Consider the following 15,064-nt stretch of genomic DNA (forward strand, 5'->3'; position numbering starts at 1 on the left):
TTACAAGGTAACATGCTGGTCTATGATTGCAACACAACGTGACAAAGAAAACCTCCTGACCTCTGTTTAAAGTCGTATGCTTGAACATCAGTCCTTTTATTCCCCCCAAAAGCATACCGCATCATGCCATTATGATTTAAGAATGGCTCTTAAAATCTCCCTCGTTTCCACAATTTTGACAACCCTTCTAAAACAAGCAGTTTAAAAACTCTCCTTCTAAAATATTTAAGATCTCACATGTTCTTACAAAGTAAAAGAAGCTTCATCATTCATAAAACCATACTATCCATACCTTTGTTGTTATTTTCATTTAGATGAGGTTTGGGTTCTATCCAAACATATAAACTTTTAATTTATGAACATATCTGCATATATTACCTTAAGAATGGTTGCAGTGGGTGACACCAATATGCATTTAGCTCAGTATCCTGTTTCAGGTAACAGGTAGAGGCAATGCCTAGTATTATTTCAACATCAAAAGCTTGGTAGGCAGGCTTTAAAATTTAGTAACGTTGCAAGTTTTGTTGTAACATATTAATTTGGCTATATTACACATGATGTTTAACTTATGGAATAGACTAAATAACAAGTAATAATAACAAGTAGAAATTCACAAAACTATTTCAATATGTACTATGTGGTAGGTGCGCTAAGAAATTTTGAAGGGGAATGTTTCTCATTCTACCACATTTGCGAGCACTGCTAATGCATTTCCTGAAATATTCTCAAGTAACGTATCCCACAAACTGAAGAAGATGTAAGTGGTTACTAAGCCCTAACTAAGGTGGCTTTAATGCTTGAATCCTTAAAAAAATCCATTTTCTGCCATATTCTAACAAATGAGGTTATTACAAATGTGCCCTTAACAGAGGTGGTCTTGCAAACACTGGGGGGAAAAAAGAATGGAAAATTCTACGTTCACGCCTGAACATGCCAGATTTCATCATTCATAACTTGAAAAATGCTGAAGTGATTTTCTTTAAATTTGGATTGTTTTTCTTTCCTCTACTAAAGCTATAAAACAAGCCAAGTTTAAAGTTTGTAGCTTCAGCTGTTTTTGAATTATGCAAATATTTCAATATAAAAGTATGTTTTTCCATTGCTGAACTGATTTTGCTCAGACTTTCCAGAGATTTCCCTTTGGGCCAAGACCAGTCATAAAATGTATCTGACTAAAAGTAATTTGTTTAAAAATGTTATGAGCAACTCTGTAAAAGGGATAGCTTTCACAGCATTTGATTCTGACAAATGTTATAGCACACATATAGATATAATATATAGGTTCTTGCCAGAGCTTGCGATTTTTGGTGCGTTTCTTTAAAAGCTCCAGCTGCTGAAATCAGGAGATTGCACGTGTTCATTAACTCTCCTCCCTTTCCCAGCATATGTATTTTTTTGTGGTTATGGAAAAAAGTATTGAAACATGAAGTGAATGTATCCCATAAATTCAAGAACCCTCAGTCAAATCCAGAATCTCAGGCCTGGGAAGAGGGATATGATGGAATAAAGCTGTGGTAGTGGGATCGGAGTCTTGATAGCCAAGGAATTCCCAGTATGGAGGAGGAGCATCCACACAAGGAATCAAACCAATACCGTTCCTCAAATAAACTTTTCTGGTAAGCAAGTCCATAGACCCTATCTTCAGTTACCAGTACCTTTCCCAAGCCATAATCCTCTGTACTGAAAGGTTTCGTCACAGGTGTCTCTCACAGGCTATGTTTTTTCAAGAGAGTTTTATCAAAATTCAGTCATGTTGGGGACCGATGCTAGAGAAAATTACGAGGTTTCTGTCAATGCTAACTCTTAGGGTCACTGAGAAGATCCAATGCCTTCAAGTTCTTCAGTAAATAGATAAAAATTGACTTCATCAAAAAATGCACCTCAGGTTGCCCAGAGAGGTGGCAGATGCCCCATCCCTGGAAACATTCAAGGTCAGGGTGGACAGGGCTCTGAGCAACCTGATCTAGCGGAAGATGTCCCTGCTCATTGCAGGGGGGTTGGACTAGATGACCTTTAAAGGTCCCTTCAACCCAAACCATTCTGTGATTTCATGACATGAAAACTTCAGACAACGATCATTTGCACATGCTCTGTGGAGTCTTATTAGAAGCTGACAATTTAGTCAACATCTCATCTGCCATAGCTCCTGCGTGCCAATCCTAAACACTCCTTTCCTTCCCTATAAAACACACTGATCACACTCAGCTTGAATTTGAGCTTGCCTCTTCTTTGCAATTATTCTTACTGACAGAGAACAGGAAGGAAAGGGAGAGAAAAGGGGCCTTGGGGCCGGAGTACTGTGACAGAGGAGATATGAACAGACAGTAGAAAGACCCAATGCGCTTCATGATAAAGAGACAGAAATTTTTCCTCTGAAAACACAAATAATTCAGACAGCCACAGAAAGTGGACTGACAAATGGGAATGGCTTAGATTGGGATGCAGTTAGTGCTTCTCACCGTTTTCATGATCTGCTCCAGTTACATGGACCTCTAAGTTGCCTGGCAATCCGTGCCTGCAGCTCGTGGTCCATTTGAGATGAGCCACCAGTGTTTTTGGTGGGCATTAAAACAATGTTGTGTAAACTGCATCAATTCATAGGACGACTAAACATCTTTGCAGTCCGTCTGGGCCAGAATTTTGGAGGAAGCAGACGTTTTCGCTGTCTCAATCTAAGCTCTCTCCCTCATCTGAAAGAGCTATATTCTCAGAACATTTTGGTCAATCTGTCTTTCCTTTTGGTAACAAACTGTGCCTCTCTGCCCTACGCTCTACTCCTCAAATACCTGTTGATACTTCCGTTCTCTGGAATGTCCAGGAATCAACAACTCTTGCTACAGTGCTCTCCACATGCAACAATTAGCTGTATCTGGCCTTCTTCATCCCACAAAAAAACATAAAAATCCACATCTAATTTCCGTAATGTACAGGATGTATAATTCTGTGCCCTTTCACGAATGAGCTGGAAACCTGCAACAACCCCTTTTATCCATCTTTTTCCTTTCCTTCCAGCCAGAGCTGTATCAAAGTGTATCCCCTCATTATTTCCATTACCTGATCCCCCATTCAACTGCACACAACTCACGGAAGAGGTGCACTCCTCCTCTCGTAACCCAGCCCCTCTCAGCCTGGCCCCACGGCTGCCTTGTCCTGGACAGCATGCAGAGGCTTTGAGAGAGGAAACGGAGCTCTCTCTGTTAAGGATGCTCTTACAGCCTCAGCGTTGCCCATCTCACCCTGCCATGTGTGGGCAGGGGGAAGAGAAAGAAGGGGGTGGTGCCCATTCAGCTCTGTCTCTTCACAGAATGCGGCCCGATCCAAGGCATTCACTTCTACTCCCAAGGCTCACAGTAACGCTGCTCCGCACTGCTGCCAGAGAGCAGAGACCTTTCCATGGGGAAAATGGGGAAGGGGAGGAGGAACAAAAGGTAGAAAACCAACAAAGGCCAAATGCACCTTGGAGTCTTTTACTCTCACACCTGTAAGCTCCAGCTCCATCCCGCGCTCCTTCAGACATAAACTAAGACCAGTGGAATATGCGATCTGCCCAACAGCTGATGAAGGGTGGTTAAAGGCAGTATTAGAAAGGGAAGAAAGAGTAGAGTCCTTTGCCTCGATAGTGATCCCCTCCGGTTGAGTCGCTACTGACAGAAATGTCTTCCAACTAACAAACACGTTGTTCGTATTAACCTAGACAAAATATAAAGCAGAAGGTACCAACAAGCATATCCAAATCCATAGCTGACTTTGCAAATACTATTTTAATCTATGCACAAACTCGTTGAGACACTATTGTTTCCTCAGAAAGGCAGGATAAACAACTACACACAGACTGCTTTTTTAAAAAATGTACTCCTGTGCATTAGAAAAAGGAAATGATTTTTATACTGGTAACTACTCCTAAAAGCAGTAATTCTTCCAAAGATCATTTAGAAACTTTTTACACTTTCCACTGCAGGTTTCAAAGCGCAACTCGACCTAATTAGTGTTGAAATAAGTGTGTTAACAGTACTCTATGCCAGTCTGTGCTATCATCACATGCTAAATTAAGGGACACATTTTCCTTTTTTCATTATTATTTTAATGTGGGGAGGTGGGAAAAAGATGATCCACACCAAAGGAAGGGAAAAGGGGGAAAACAATAACAAATTGGTATCTCTTTCGAGAATTGCCCCACAGGCCAAACATTTTTATGTTCTTAATCATTATTAAATGACTTAACATGACACACAGAGCCTGGCGAATGATTGCATCCTGACATGAGAACGAATTACAAATGAAATGAAAGATCAAGCTGTATTAGAGGACTGCCTCTGGGAAATGAAAATCTTTAATTCTCTTTTATTATTGACATTTATTTGGCTGCCATGAATAACAACATAGCAAAGAGATTCAGCTATGCTTGTGCACTGAATAGCTTATCCCACGGCTCAAAACTGCCTTAACATTTATCATGTTTGCTTTTGTAGCTGACACCATTGCATACACTCTCTATCCATCTTGCATTTATCATGCATATAAAGTGCATTCTCTAATTTAAGTTCATTTCATAGCGAACAAACAGCTAAGATTAGCAAGTGTCAGTCCTCAAATAAGCTCCCAGTTGTAAAAATATCAAAGAAAGGATTAATGGATTTGTTAACAACTCCAGTTTGAAGAATAAAATAAGTACACAGTGAAAATTAAATAAGAGCACAGGAGGGTTACATATAAGATTTAGGTTTACTACCGTTATTACTACCTCATGTTTAAAAACATTTTTATACTGCTATTTTTCAGCCAACTGTACAACATTCAAGAGGAGTGCCTCCATATGGGCCATTCACGTAATGCAGTAACTTTCTGGAAGCAACACTTCCATCATTATTCAGTGAGATACACATACCCAGCTCTCAATGACTGCTTTCTATTTCCTTTAAACCAGTTTGTAGCTAACAAAATAGGGGAAGAAGCAAACTATTGGAGAAATCATTCCAACTGCTGCTGAGAATGATCTATATAGCAGTGACATACCTACTTAGTGCCGAGCCCTGCAGCCACAGTCTGAAGCCAATTCTGATTTTGAGGCAAACATCATATGAGTAAGCACCAGTCCCTCAGGTGCAGAGCTTCCTCAACTTCACTTGATTTCCAAAGGAGGAATTCAGCCCTGCCTAATAACTTACCTTGTGAAGGCATGAACGACTAAAATGGCTTGCCACAGCTCATGTTTTTAATAGCTTTATTTAGTCTAGAAGCATAGGTGGACAGAATTAAAGAGACTGTCAAAAGGTAGGCAGTCACGTTTATAATGCTTAAATCTGTGCGTTGTACATCATCAATTTAGACAGCACAAACTACTTGCATCCCTGCTAGAACACCTTTTTCCCACGTACTCCTTTGAGAACAGAAGAGCAGACAGCTGAGAAAAGCTAAAGTGAGACTTTCTGCTCAAAGCAAAAAAGCCTGGAAATTCACTTAGTACTGGATTTCACTTCCTCCTCTTCACAAATGTTTAAATATACTATACTGTTGCACAGCTGTTCTCAGCAGGCATAGTGTGTTCTTGTTTGCAGCAAAGATGGCTACACAGATAAAATCTCAAGTCATAAAAATCTGAGTAAAACCAACTGGATCAATATTTTAGATCTATGTTATAAAAAAAGAACATAAGATGTTCAGAACTAAATTCTCAGGCATTCCTGTGAAATATTAACTTCTCAAATTCAGAATCTTAAAACAATTAAAAGCATAACAGATGAGAAACATGGAGTAACATCAAAAGGCAAACGCTCCCACTACCCTCTAACAGTTATAATTGGTAAAACCACAACTTGCAATTGATTAACTAGAATATTTACTGTGAGTGACAACGGAGATTTGAAAAATATACCTGTAGCCATTACGGTGTCATCTTTCCCCTGGGTAAAGACTACGATTCGTTGCCTTTTCGTGTTCACCTTTGGCAGGGCTTGTGTCTTCCGGGCTATCTCTTTAATGTCTTCAGTCTATTAAGAGAGAGAAGGAAAATTCTTGTTACCAGCGTACTAGAGCGGTGAGAGATTAGAACTTTATTAGCAGATCAAAGATTTATTTTCTTATGGCTAGGTATAAAATAGTCTTTATTGTCAGCAGAGGAAGATTTTCAAAGGAGGAATATTTCATTCTCCTAAGGGTTTACGTAGTACTATGAGACCATTGTTTTTAATCTTGATAATGATAGTTCAGCTATTCCAATTGCTGCAAAACTGTAAAGCTAACAAAGGAATTACAGAGCATTTCCTAATGAGCAATTAGCGGGTTTCTTTGCTGCTGACTGGATTCTAACCTTACCTATCATAAAATTAAAAATAAAATTGGTAAGAGAATACTTTGTATAAACTCTGAGCCTGATTTTCATCCAATTTAGCCAGGTTTTACAGTACTATAATCCCTCCGATTTCAGCAAGATTACAAATGCTGTTTCTCTAACTTCCCAAGAGCAGCTGACCTCGGGCAGTAACCCAGCGTGCCCCTTAGAGGCTGCGAGCCCAGGTGAACATGCCCTGCGCTCCCTGGCCGCTTGCATAAAAGCGAGGTGCAGGCAAGCAACAGGTGAAAGCTATAGTCAGTGGGGCACAGCATATCCCCGATTTTCTGAAGTAAAGGCTCAGCTGCAAAAATTTCAGGGATCTTGGCTTTAAAGGGACTTTGTCTGTACACCATAGAACATGTAGGAACAGAGACACTGGCATACTGAACTGGATCTCTCATCCATCCTGTCTCTTTGACAGCAACAAGTTTGAAATGTTTAATTTGATACAAGAAAATCTAATGGCACAACTTGTCTTTAGAATATTATACTTCCTATTCTCATAGTTGCCCTGTGATCTGAAACACAAGGATTTCAATTTCTAATTTACTTAGTTTTCAACCTACCCTAAATATAGGTATTCCTGTTATTTGTATATGCATCAGATCCTTTTAAGTGGGAAGCTTTTGTTCTTAGATTTCTCTCAAGTCAGTAAGTTCTACAAATTAACTTTGGTCTATGTAAACCTATTTCTTGCCATCATTTGTACTTTTTCTTTTTTTCTTTTATTTTTTTGACATTAGGAAAAGGAAGAAAGACTATAATTATTCCCTGTGCTACTTACTATTCCCACTTTATTCATAACGCCATACTTTTTTCCTCAGTTTGCTCTTGCATACAAGCAAATGTAGTGAAACATAGCTGATTTAGTGAGGGCCTAGCGCTGAATATATGGAAACAGAACAATATGTTCTGCATTGTTTTGTGTCATGTTTGTTATGAATCCCAACTCGTTTTTTAAACACAATTACATAATGAATAGAATTCATTTATAAAGCTGACCAGAGGGGTTTCAAGTCATTTACCAGAGTGCTTACAATTAATTTATATTATTAATAAATTGATTTTTACCTTTCAAAATCAGCATATAGTGTTATTCTGAAACCCAGTTACAGTACATGCCATTTTGACTGCAGCTGCTGATTTTAACAAGAGATTGGCTGTTTTTCACCAGCAGGTCAGTTAAACACTTCAAGACCTATAATCTGCATACCATTCACTCCTGGTTACTTGCTGATTTTTGATAATCTTCTTGATCTTCAAGCACTTCGCCTTTCTTACGGAGAGAGAATGTGCCTTGGCTATATATTTACCAGTATCTATTTATGTGAAAATAACCTAGCTCTTTTGCAATACTTTTAGCTTCCCTTTAATTTCTCCCCCAACTCCGTAGTCAGTGAGCCCATTGACTTATACACATTTGCCAAACACGAAAATAATTTGCCCTTACTAACTGGTCTCTTTACCTCTTTTTAAAATTCTCTCATTCTTTTCATTTCCATGTACTGCCTTCTTATTTGTGTTATTTCTTCCTTCCTCCTCCTTAGACTGTTAATATAGCTTTTAGAAGGCAATGTCTTCCACCAGAGAAGAAAGGGAAGAACCTTGAACCCCTCTGTGTGGACTGAGGACAGTGAACAGGGGTCATCTTACCCCTAATTCTCCAAAGGCGAGGAGTCCCTTAAAGATGCCAGAGAAAAAACCTGAAATTGCTGCTCTTCTGTTTTGAAATGTCTTTTTAAGAGACTTGTGAATAGCTGGTATCAGCTGGTGGCACAAGCTGTTGAATAGGGGATGGATGGAGAATTACAGCCCTCCAGCTTGGTAATACGTAGGCTTCCCAAGGTTCACCTGAATTCTGAACTATTTCAGGCCTTGATAATTAAGAGATCCATGAACTAGAAAATGCAATAAAGCATTCTGGAGATCAAAGGAAACCGGGGAGAGGTGTTTAGTTTTTGTTAAGTAGGAAGTGGCTACTTGTGACTTTATTAAGCACATTTACAGTGAAGAAAAGCAGGCACAGAAATCAAAGAGCTTGAAGATATTTGTGTTATGTATTTACGTGCACTTCAGATTTTAAAAGGAAAATGAGGAAGTTATAACAGGAGAAAACGGCACGATCAAGAGATGATTTCGTCAGTTTAAGGAAGAATAAAGATGAATTTATATGAGGGTATGAGGGAAAGAGGACCCTGAGGAAAAAGATTAGTGAAGAATGGTGGTAAAGGATGAAATAAAAGAGATGGTGAAAGAAAGCAAAAAGCACGTTATGTTTTCAGGAAGAATTAAATATATAATAAGCGTGTAACAATAGAAGGAAGGTATTTAGGGGAAAGGCGGCAATTTTTTAAAAAGCTGACATTTCAAAACAGGATGGTTTGGAAATGTGTCTGATTGTGCAGAATTCAAAAGTAACTGAATAGCATCTTTCATGAGAATTAACTTTGCCATTTTTATTTAAAATCACTTTCTATATTAGAATTCTTCACAGGAAAAGAATAAAATAGAGCTTATATAGTGGAGGAGCTGCAACCTCAGTGTTGAGGAAGCTTTAACTTTTCCACGCTACATCTCCGCCTTAGCATCGTTTTGTATTTTGATGGTACGAGTATGACATTTTATAATATGTGAATATTTACAGCTTATGACTGCAGAGGTACTGTGCCCCTCATTTCATTGTCAGGCAAACATCACGAAATGTTGTCATCTCCTATTTCTGTTCAGAATATACACAGTATTTTCAAATAGCTGTAATGAATAATATTTGTTTTGCAATGACTCGTACTTGCATGCTTATCAAGAGTTTCTTATACATCCTGTATCTACAGACATGGGTGATGGTAGGACTGTACTGGTTTGTGGTCCTAAAGCCTCTATAACGTGTCCTAAATTCACAGGATACTCACACATATCCAGTTATACACTAGAATCTGATTTAACAAAGCTGACACACAAATCTCACAATAATTTGCCTATTGATGCTGCACCTGAAAAACCTTGCATGCAGCATTCATTGGTATATAGGCATGTAAAGAAAGTACATCAGATATCCCAGGATCAGAGAGAGGTATGTGAAAAATTGCATAGAGTTAAAACTGCCAGTCAAACTATGTCTGCTGATCTTTGCCTCTAAACAGATACACAATAGCTGGGACTATCCTATCCCTGACGTAAACAGGCATAAATCCATTGATAATAGTGGGCCTGTGCAGTGGACCTTGTTAACTTGAAGACTTAAATTTGGTCCAGGGTACCAGAACTTTCCACTCTGGTTCCCCAACCAATACAGACTTAGGAGGAGACCTCTGCCTCCAACAAGACAAATTATTTTGCGTGGCAGCTGCTACTAACCCCTTAGATGCATACTGTTCTACTCACTTCATTTTACTTCTGGGTTGACAGACAGAACTGAACCCTAAGTTTTATGTTAAAGGAGAATGATGTTTTCCTAATTCCTACATAGAATAAACAGCAAGATACCATTTTGTAAAAACAAAAGCTCATAAACCTTTGTCCTGGCAATTCTGTTATTTGAAATGTATTACAAACATCCAGTTAAAATATACTGACAACTATTCTACCACTTCAAGGGGAACCAAGTCCAAGAGCTTCCCTGGGATAAAAATTGTGACTATTATAATGCATTATTGAGATGAGTGCAACATACAATTAGGATGAAACACTGCCTTCAGAGACAGTGAATTTACTATTTATTTAATAGGTTTAAAATGTCTTAGAACATGAAATTCACAAAAAAAGAAAACACTGATGCAGCCCAGGAAGAGACTGCATCAGAAGTAATGTTCTACTTTTGGTTGTCACAGGTAAGTGTTGGTCAGGAGACAAAATGAAGGAAATAACGGTCTTCAAATATCATGACCGATTTTACAAAAATACCTTGGATTTCAGCAAAGCACAACGGAAAAGTAACTCTTGGTAAGGTGAAGCATAAAAATAAAAATTCCTTTGAAGGTGGTTTCTCTTACAAAGAAATAAACAGGTTTGTGTCATGGAACTGTTTTGTCCTACCTATGACAAGATTTTCTTTCTTCAGAAAAGGTGTATTTTTTATGAAGTTGACTTGATTGGACTTCTTTTTTGCAAAAATTGTTTCAGATACACTTAATCAATATTTAAAAGATGCATTTAATCCACATAAACTTGAATTTACTGGAAGGTAGAAAAGGAGACTATTAAAAAAAAAACAGCCAAAAAAAAAGCTAGTCACAACTGGTTCTTCATGCTGGAAGATTTCTGATGATTTTTTAAAAAAATAAAATTCCAGGCTGCAATTCAAATTCAGCTACCAGCAACTTTTCATCACTTCTATGATAAATATCCCCTTGATTTTTGCTCTGGTCACTCCAGTCCTTTACTTGACTTTCCCTTGTTTTGCCAGTTCTCTATTCTCAATATAAATTGTAGAATCAGTTCTACAAGCTTTGGAGAGTTGTTGGATTTTTTTCTTGTTTTTAATTGAAAGGCTTATGAAGCTCTTAAAGTTTTTCCTAAGATACTTTCTTAGTAGTGTGGGGTTTTTTTGCCTCCACAGCACAATGGGAAAACAAGACTGTGGACACTTACCAAGTTTTACACGTCTGTCAGTATACTTGATAGGTGAGTTGTTGCCAAGCAAGGGGGTAATAAGAGATAAGATCATAATCATTGTGCACTTTACTGATATGCTGTAATCAAATGTGGCAGATTTAGGATGTTCAGAAGGAACCGTGCTAGAATCTCTAAGCAAGCACTAATGGAAAGGTTAATATGATGGTAGTTAGCAGACACCGGCAAAAGCAGTTTGTCACTAGAACTGAATTTAAACCAGGCACATTCAAAGTCTTTAGCTCAAGGGGGCAATAAAAATATAGAATGGATAGACTTAATACACTACTTCCTTTCTTTTTTATTGTCTAGCTACCAGAGGGTACCAATAATTTGTTATGCTTCACATTATATTTGGAGGCATCTGTGAAATTCATTCATTTGATAGGATAAACTCAAAGTGTATTTTTATGCTAACAATACCGATTATACAAATGAAAATTGACAGTGATAAAAAGTCTTGGTTTCTACAAAGCAGCCACATGAATTTGGGAAACATAAAATGAAATGGGACAGCCCACAGTTTTAATATCTAAAACACTGGTGGCATTGATGTACCTGCTGGTGTACGGTTCTAAAGAAATCTAAATTGTGGAACAAAAGCTGTCAGTCTTTCCTTCTTTTTTTATAGGCAACCATCCACACACAAAAGTGGCACGTTCTTAAAGCGATGCGGTTTGAATTGCGCGGCTTCTATTATTTATGCAAAATGGGTGTTGAGCAGTCAAACTCCTATCTATTCTTTTACGCTGCAAACAAATCAATTAAGGTGGGTCTTATTCCAGTGGAAAAAACATGTAAAGGGATTTATGTGTGTTCAGTTCTGCAATTTAGATTTCAGTAAGATCACTTACTATCTGCAAAATTAGCACAACCGTTGTCACAGTAATTATAGTATTTAAAACCTGCCTATTTGAATTCAGCGTTAGAGACCAATGGCTGATAGCTCTCCAGATTAAGTTATCTGAATTTAGCCAATGGGAGATACTATTCAAATAAATACCTCAAGAAGATGAAATCAAAAGCTCTGAAAATCACTGTAAAATCAACAGTGTTTACTGCAAGAAAGTAGAGGATCATACATTTTTAGAGCACAGATGGAAAACACCAACTCGAATATGTTTTGAAACACAAATTCCGCACAACCCCTTCTAAACGAAGCTGTTTGTAGAAGCATGGTTTACATTAATCAGTACCTAACAATTTTATATACCACCTTTCTAAAATTCATTTGCATAATGATAATCTGCATATGGCAGGGTTTAAGTTATTTAAGCGGTGTTATATTTCACTATTTAGTCTTGCTTCACCACTGCTTTAGCAGTGAATCCTTCTGGAGTGTAATGCAGCTAATGAGGTAGCTTTTTAACTGAACAAACTGACAGGTCCCATATCTGCAGAGGCAGCTTGAAACCGTGCCCAACCTCTCGGCTTCCCAAGAGGCTTTTCAAAATTCAATAAATAACATCTGTAGGCGATGTTGGGTGCAGACCTAGCAGAGTGCGTCATAACACTGAGCTGGCAGAACAAAGAAACCATGACGACTGCCAAGTTTCCATGGCAACCGCTGCGAGGCTTGGAGAGTATAATAGCACATCAATCATTGTCCAAAAGAACTTCATTATCAGCAAGAAAAAAAACCTTTAGGATCTGTTTAGTGTGCAATTGTGGGTTAACTCACCTCAAAGCCTTGCTCTCTAGCAAAAGTGGCAGCTTCCTGAAATAATAAAAAAAGAACAGTTAATTATAAAGTGCTAGATAATGAAGAAATAACACATTCTGAAACTCATTCAGCCAGTTTCCCTTTTACACGATTATCTCAATATACCCACATACAGTTGTTCAATTCTGATAGTCGCACCAAAAGCTTCCCCCTCCTTCCCTCAAGCCCAACAACAGCACAATGTCAACACACTTCACAACTTCAAATAAAGAAGGTACAACATGTTTTTTCCAGGCGAGGAAAGTTACTTTTGGAGATAGGACTTTGACTAGGAAACCACTACTTCAAACCCAGACAAACACCCTTCGGACATATTTTTGATTGAAACTGTATCGTATCTCCATTTATGTATGGCACTTCATGGGATACAGGTTATCAAGCCATTTTAAAAAATCATTTATCATCTACAGTGCTTTAAAAAAAAAAACAGGATCACAAAATGTGCTCAAACCCTTGTGGTGGAATCAGATGAGCATTTTAAAATACTCTGATGTCTTAATCACTGCTTTAGGCAATTTAACTATGTTCTTTTCCTGAAAGAACAGAGGAAACATCAGGGTATCAGAATGTCCTCATTTCTTATTTATATTAATGGGAGCAATTAAAATCTGTTTTGAAATAAAAGCAAGGAGACAGAAGACAATAGCAATGTTTTTCCCTTACTCCCTTTCTACCTTAACATTGCAAATATTGCAGCAAACCCTCTAAGTCTTTTATGTTTTAACTTGCATTCTTCCAGATGAGCTTTGCCAAGTGATATTAATAGAGGGATAAGTCTTGAGCCAAAATGGTGAGTTGATCCAACTAAACAAAAATAACTACTGTACCAACCCATTTAAGCCCAGCGTCCCTAGGACAGTTTTCAGTGCTGCAGAAAATAGCTACTTGTGGACCTAGATGATCTGCCAATTTGGGGGCAATATAAGAATTTGAAGTGGGTACAATTGATTATAACAACAGTAAGTTGAGGTTAATAAAATGTGATAAGCTGAAAAGCACAACTCCTCAGGCTGCTTCACTGCAGAAACATAAGGCTGACCGGGTTAGCCTTAGCTGATGTTGACAGAAAAACTGAATCATGGTCCTGACAATTGGGTGCGGGCAAGGTTAGCCACTTTGACAATTTACTTACAATTGAATTCCTTCTTGTACATCACACAGTCAATGACATTTGCTAGCCTGGCTGTCAAGAAGGAGTGTGGGGTTCAGAGATATCATGCAGTGTTTTCCTAAACCAGCATGTGATTAACAAAGCCTATGCTCGTATGAAAAAAGGAGCCTGCAAGCTTCCACTCTGAAGTGACGCACTTACAATGGATGGCAACACAATCAAGAAAGCCTCAAATGGGGACGAGACACAGGAAAAAAAAAAAAATAAAAAAGAGAAACAAGGGAGTGATAAGGGGGCAGAGAATAAGAAAACGGAATAAAAATTAAGTACTCTAGCCAAATTACTTCTTTAACCTCAGGATTTTGGTCGTGCAATTGAAATCGGAAGTTACACTGATCTGTCCTAAGGGGATTTCTTTAATGTCCCAATGCAGCAGGACATTAACATCTGTGTTAAACTATTGTTTGGCCAGGAAACTGGACACCAGTACATTCTTACATCTGTGAAATAAAAACTATTCCAGTTAAGTAGTGTTTCCTTATGTGGGAGACTTTGAGAGAATTCATCTTAATTTTCTGTACTGGGGCACCCATGCATAGCACATGTGGTTCAAAAGACCTGGCCCTTCCACAAGAAAGGATAAATGATTGCACATTTGTTAAAAAGTATCTCATCTTTGGATTTTCCTGTTAAGAGCGTCATCTTTTAGCCTGGTCTGCTGCCCGGCTACATGAATAATGGTAGCTAGCATACAATCATACATTTTCCTGCAGTTGACCTCTAATCTAAGGGTGTCTGAACGCCCCAAAGAACAACAGCAATCTTAATTTTCTTCTCTTCTATCAACCGAACTCAGAATAGCTCCTGAGCGGCTTCTTTCAGCAAGGACTGTGCCCACAGCCCCTGAAGAATCAGCCTCTCTCCGAATTACAGCCCTTTAAGAATTAAGGCCCTTCCAGTAAAAAAAAAAAAAAAAAAAAAAAAAAAAAAAGATAATAAAGCTCAAAACACACGTTTGGGGACTACAGTTTGGTGTTTGCAAAATGGTGAGAAATGTGAAGCAGGCCCTGAATGCCAGGGACAGTTCAAAGTAAATTAACCAGATAAAAGCGATGAGAACCTTTTAGTATCTATTCACAATAACAGTGAGAACAGGAAACAAGCAGACCCCATCTGTGCAGCCCTAGGGCACCTCATACAGCGCGCCGCGGCTCTAATAAAGTAGTCAGGTTAAAATCTAAGTGGCTGTAACATGTGGAGACTGCTAGGGTTACAACGGCCAGCCAGGGCG

At 38.4% G+C, this 15,064-nt stretch overlaps 1 protein-coding gene across 2 annotated transcripts in view; it reads right to left on the reverse strand.

Moving 5' to 3' along the window:
* The window catches only part of ADK (adenosine kinase), a 298,411-nt gene that overhangs the window by 35,949 nt on the left and 247,398 nt on the right, over positions 1–15,064 (reverse strand). For both annotated transcript variants that reach the window (XM_054207000.1, XM_054207001.1), the window contains exons 8-9: positions 12,621–12,656; positions 5,873–5,987 (exon numbers count right to left, since the gene is read on the reverse strand). In XM_054207000.1, the coding sequence (XP_054062975.1) occupies positions 5,873–5,987; positions 12,621–12,656 (151 nt within the window). The remainder of the gene's footprint in view (positions 1–5,872; positions 5,988–12,620; positions 12,657–15,064) is intronic.

This window comes from Rissa tridactyla, chromosome 6, assembly GCF_028500815.1.
Source record: "Rissa tridactyla isolate bRisTri1 chromosome 6, bRisTri1.patW.cur.20221130, whole genome shotgun sequence".
Lineage (NCBI taxonomy): Eukaryota > Metazoa > Chordata > Aves > Charadriiformes > Laridae > Rissa > Rissa tridactyla.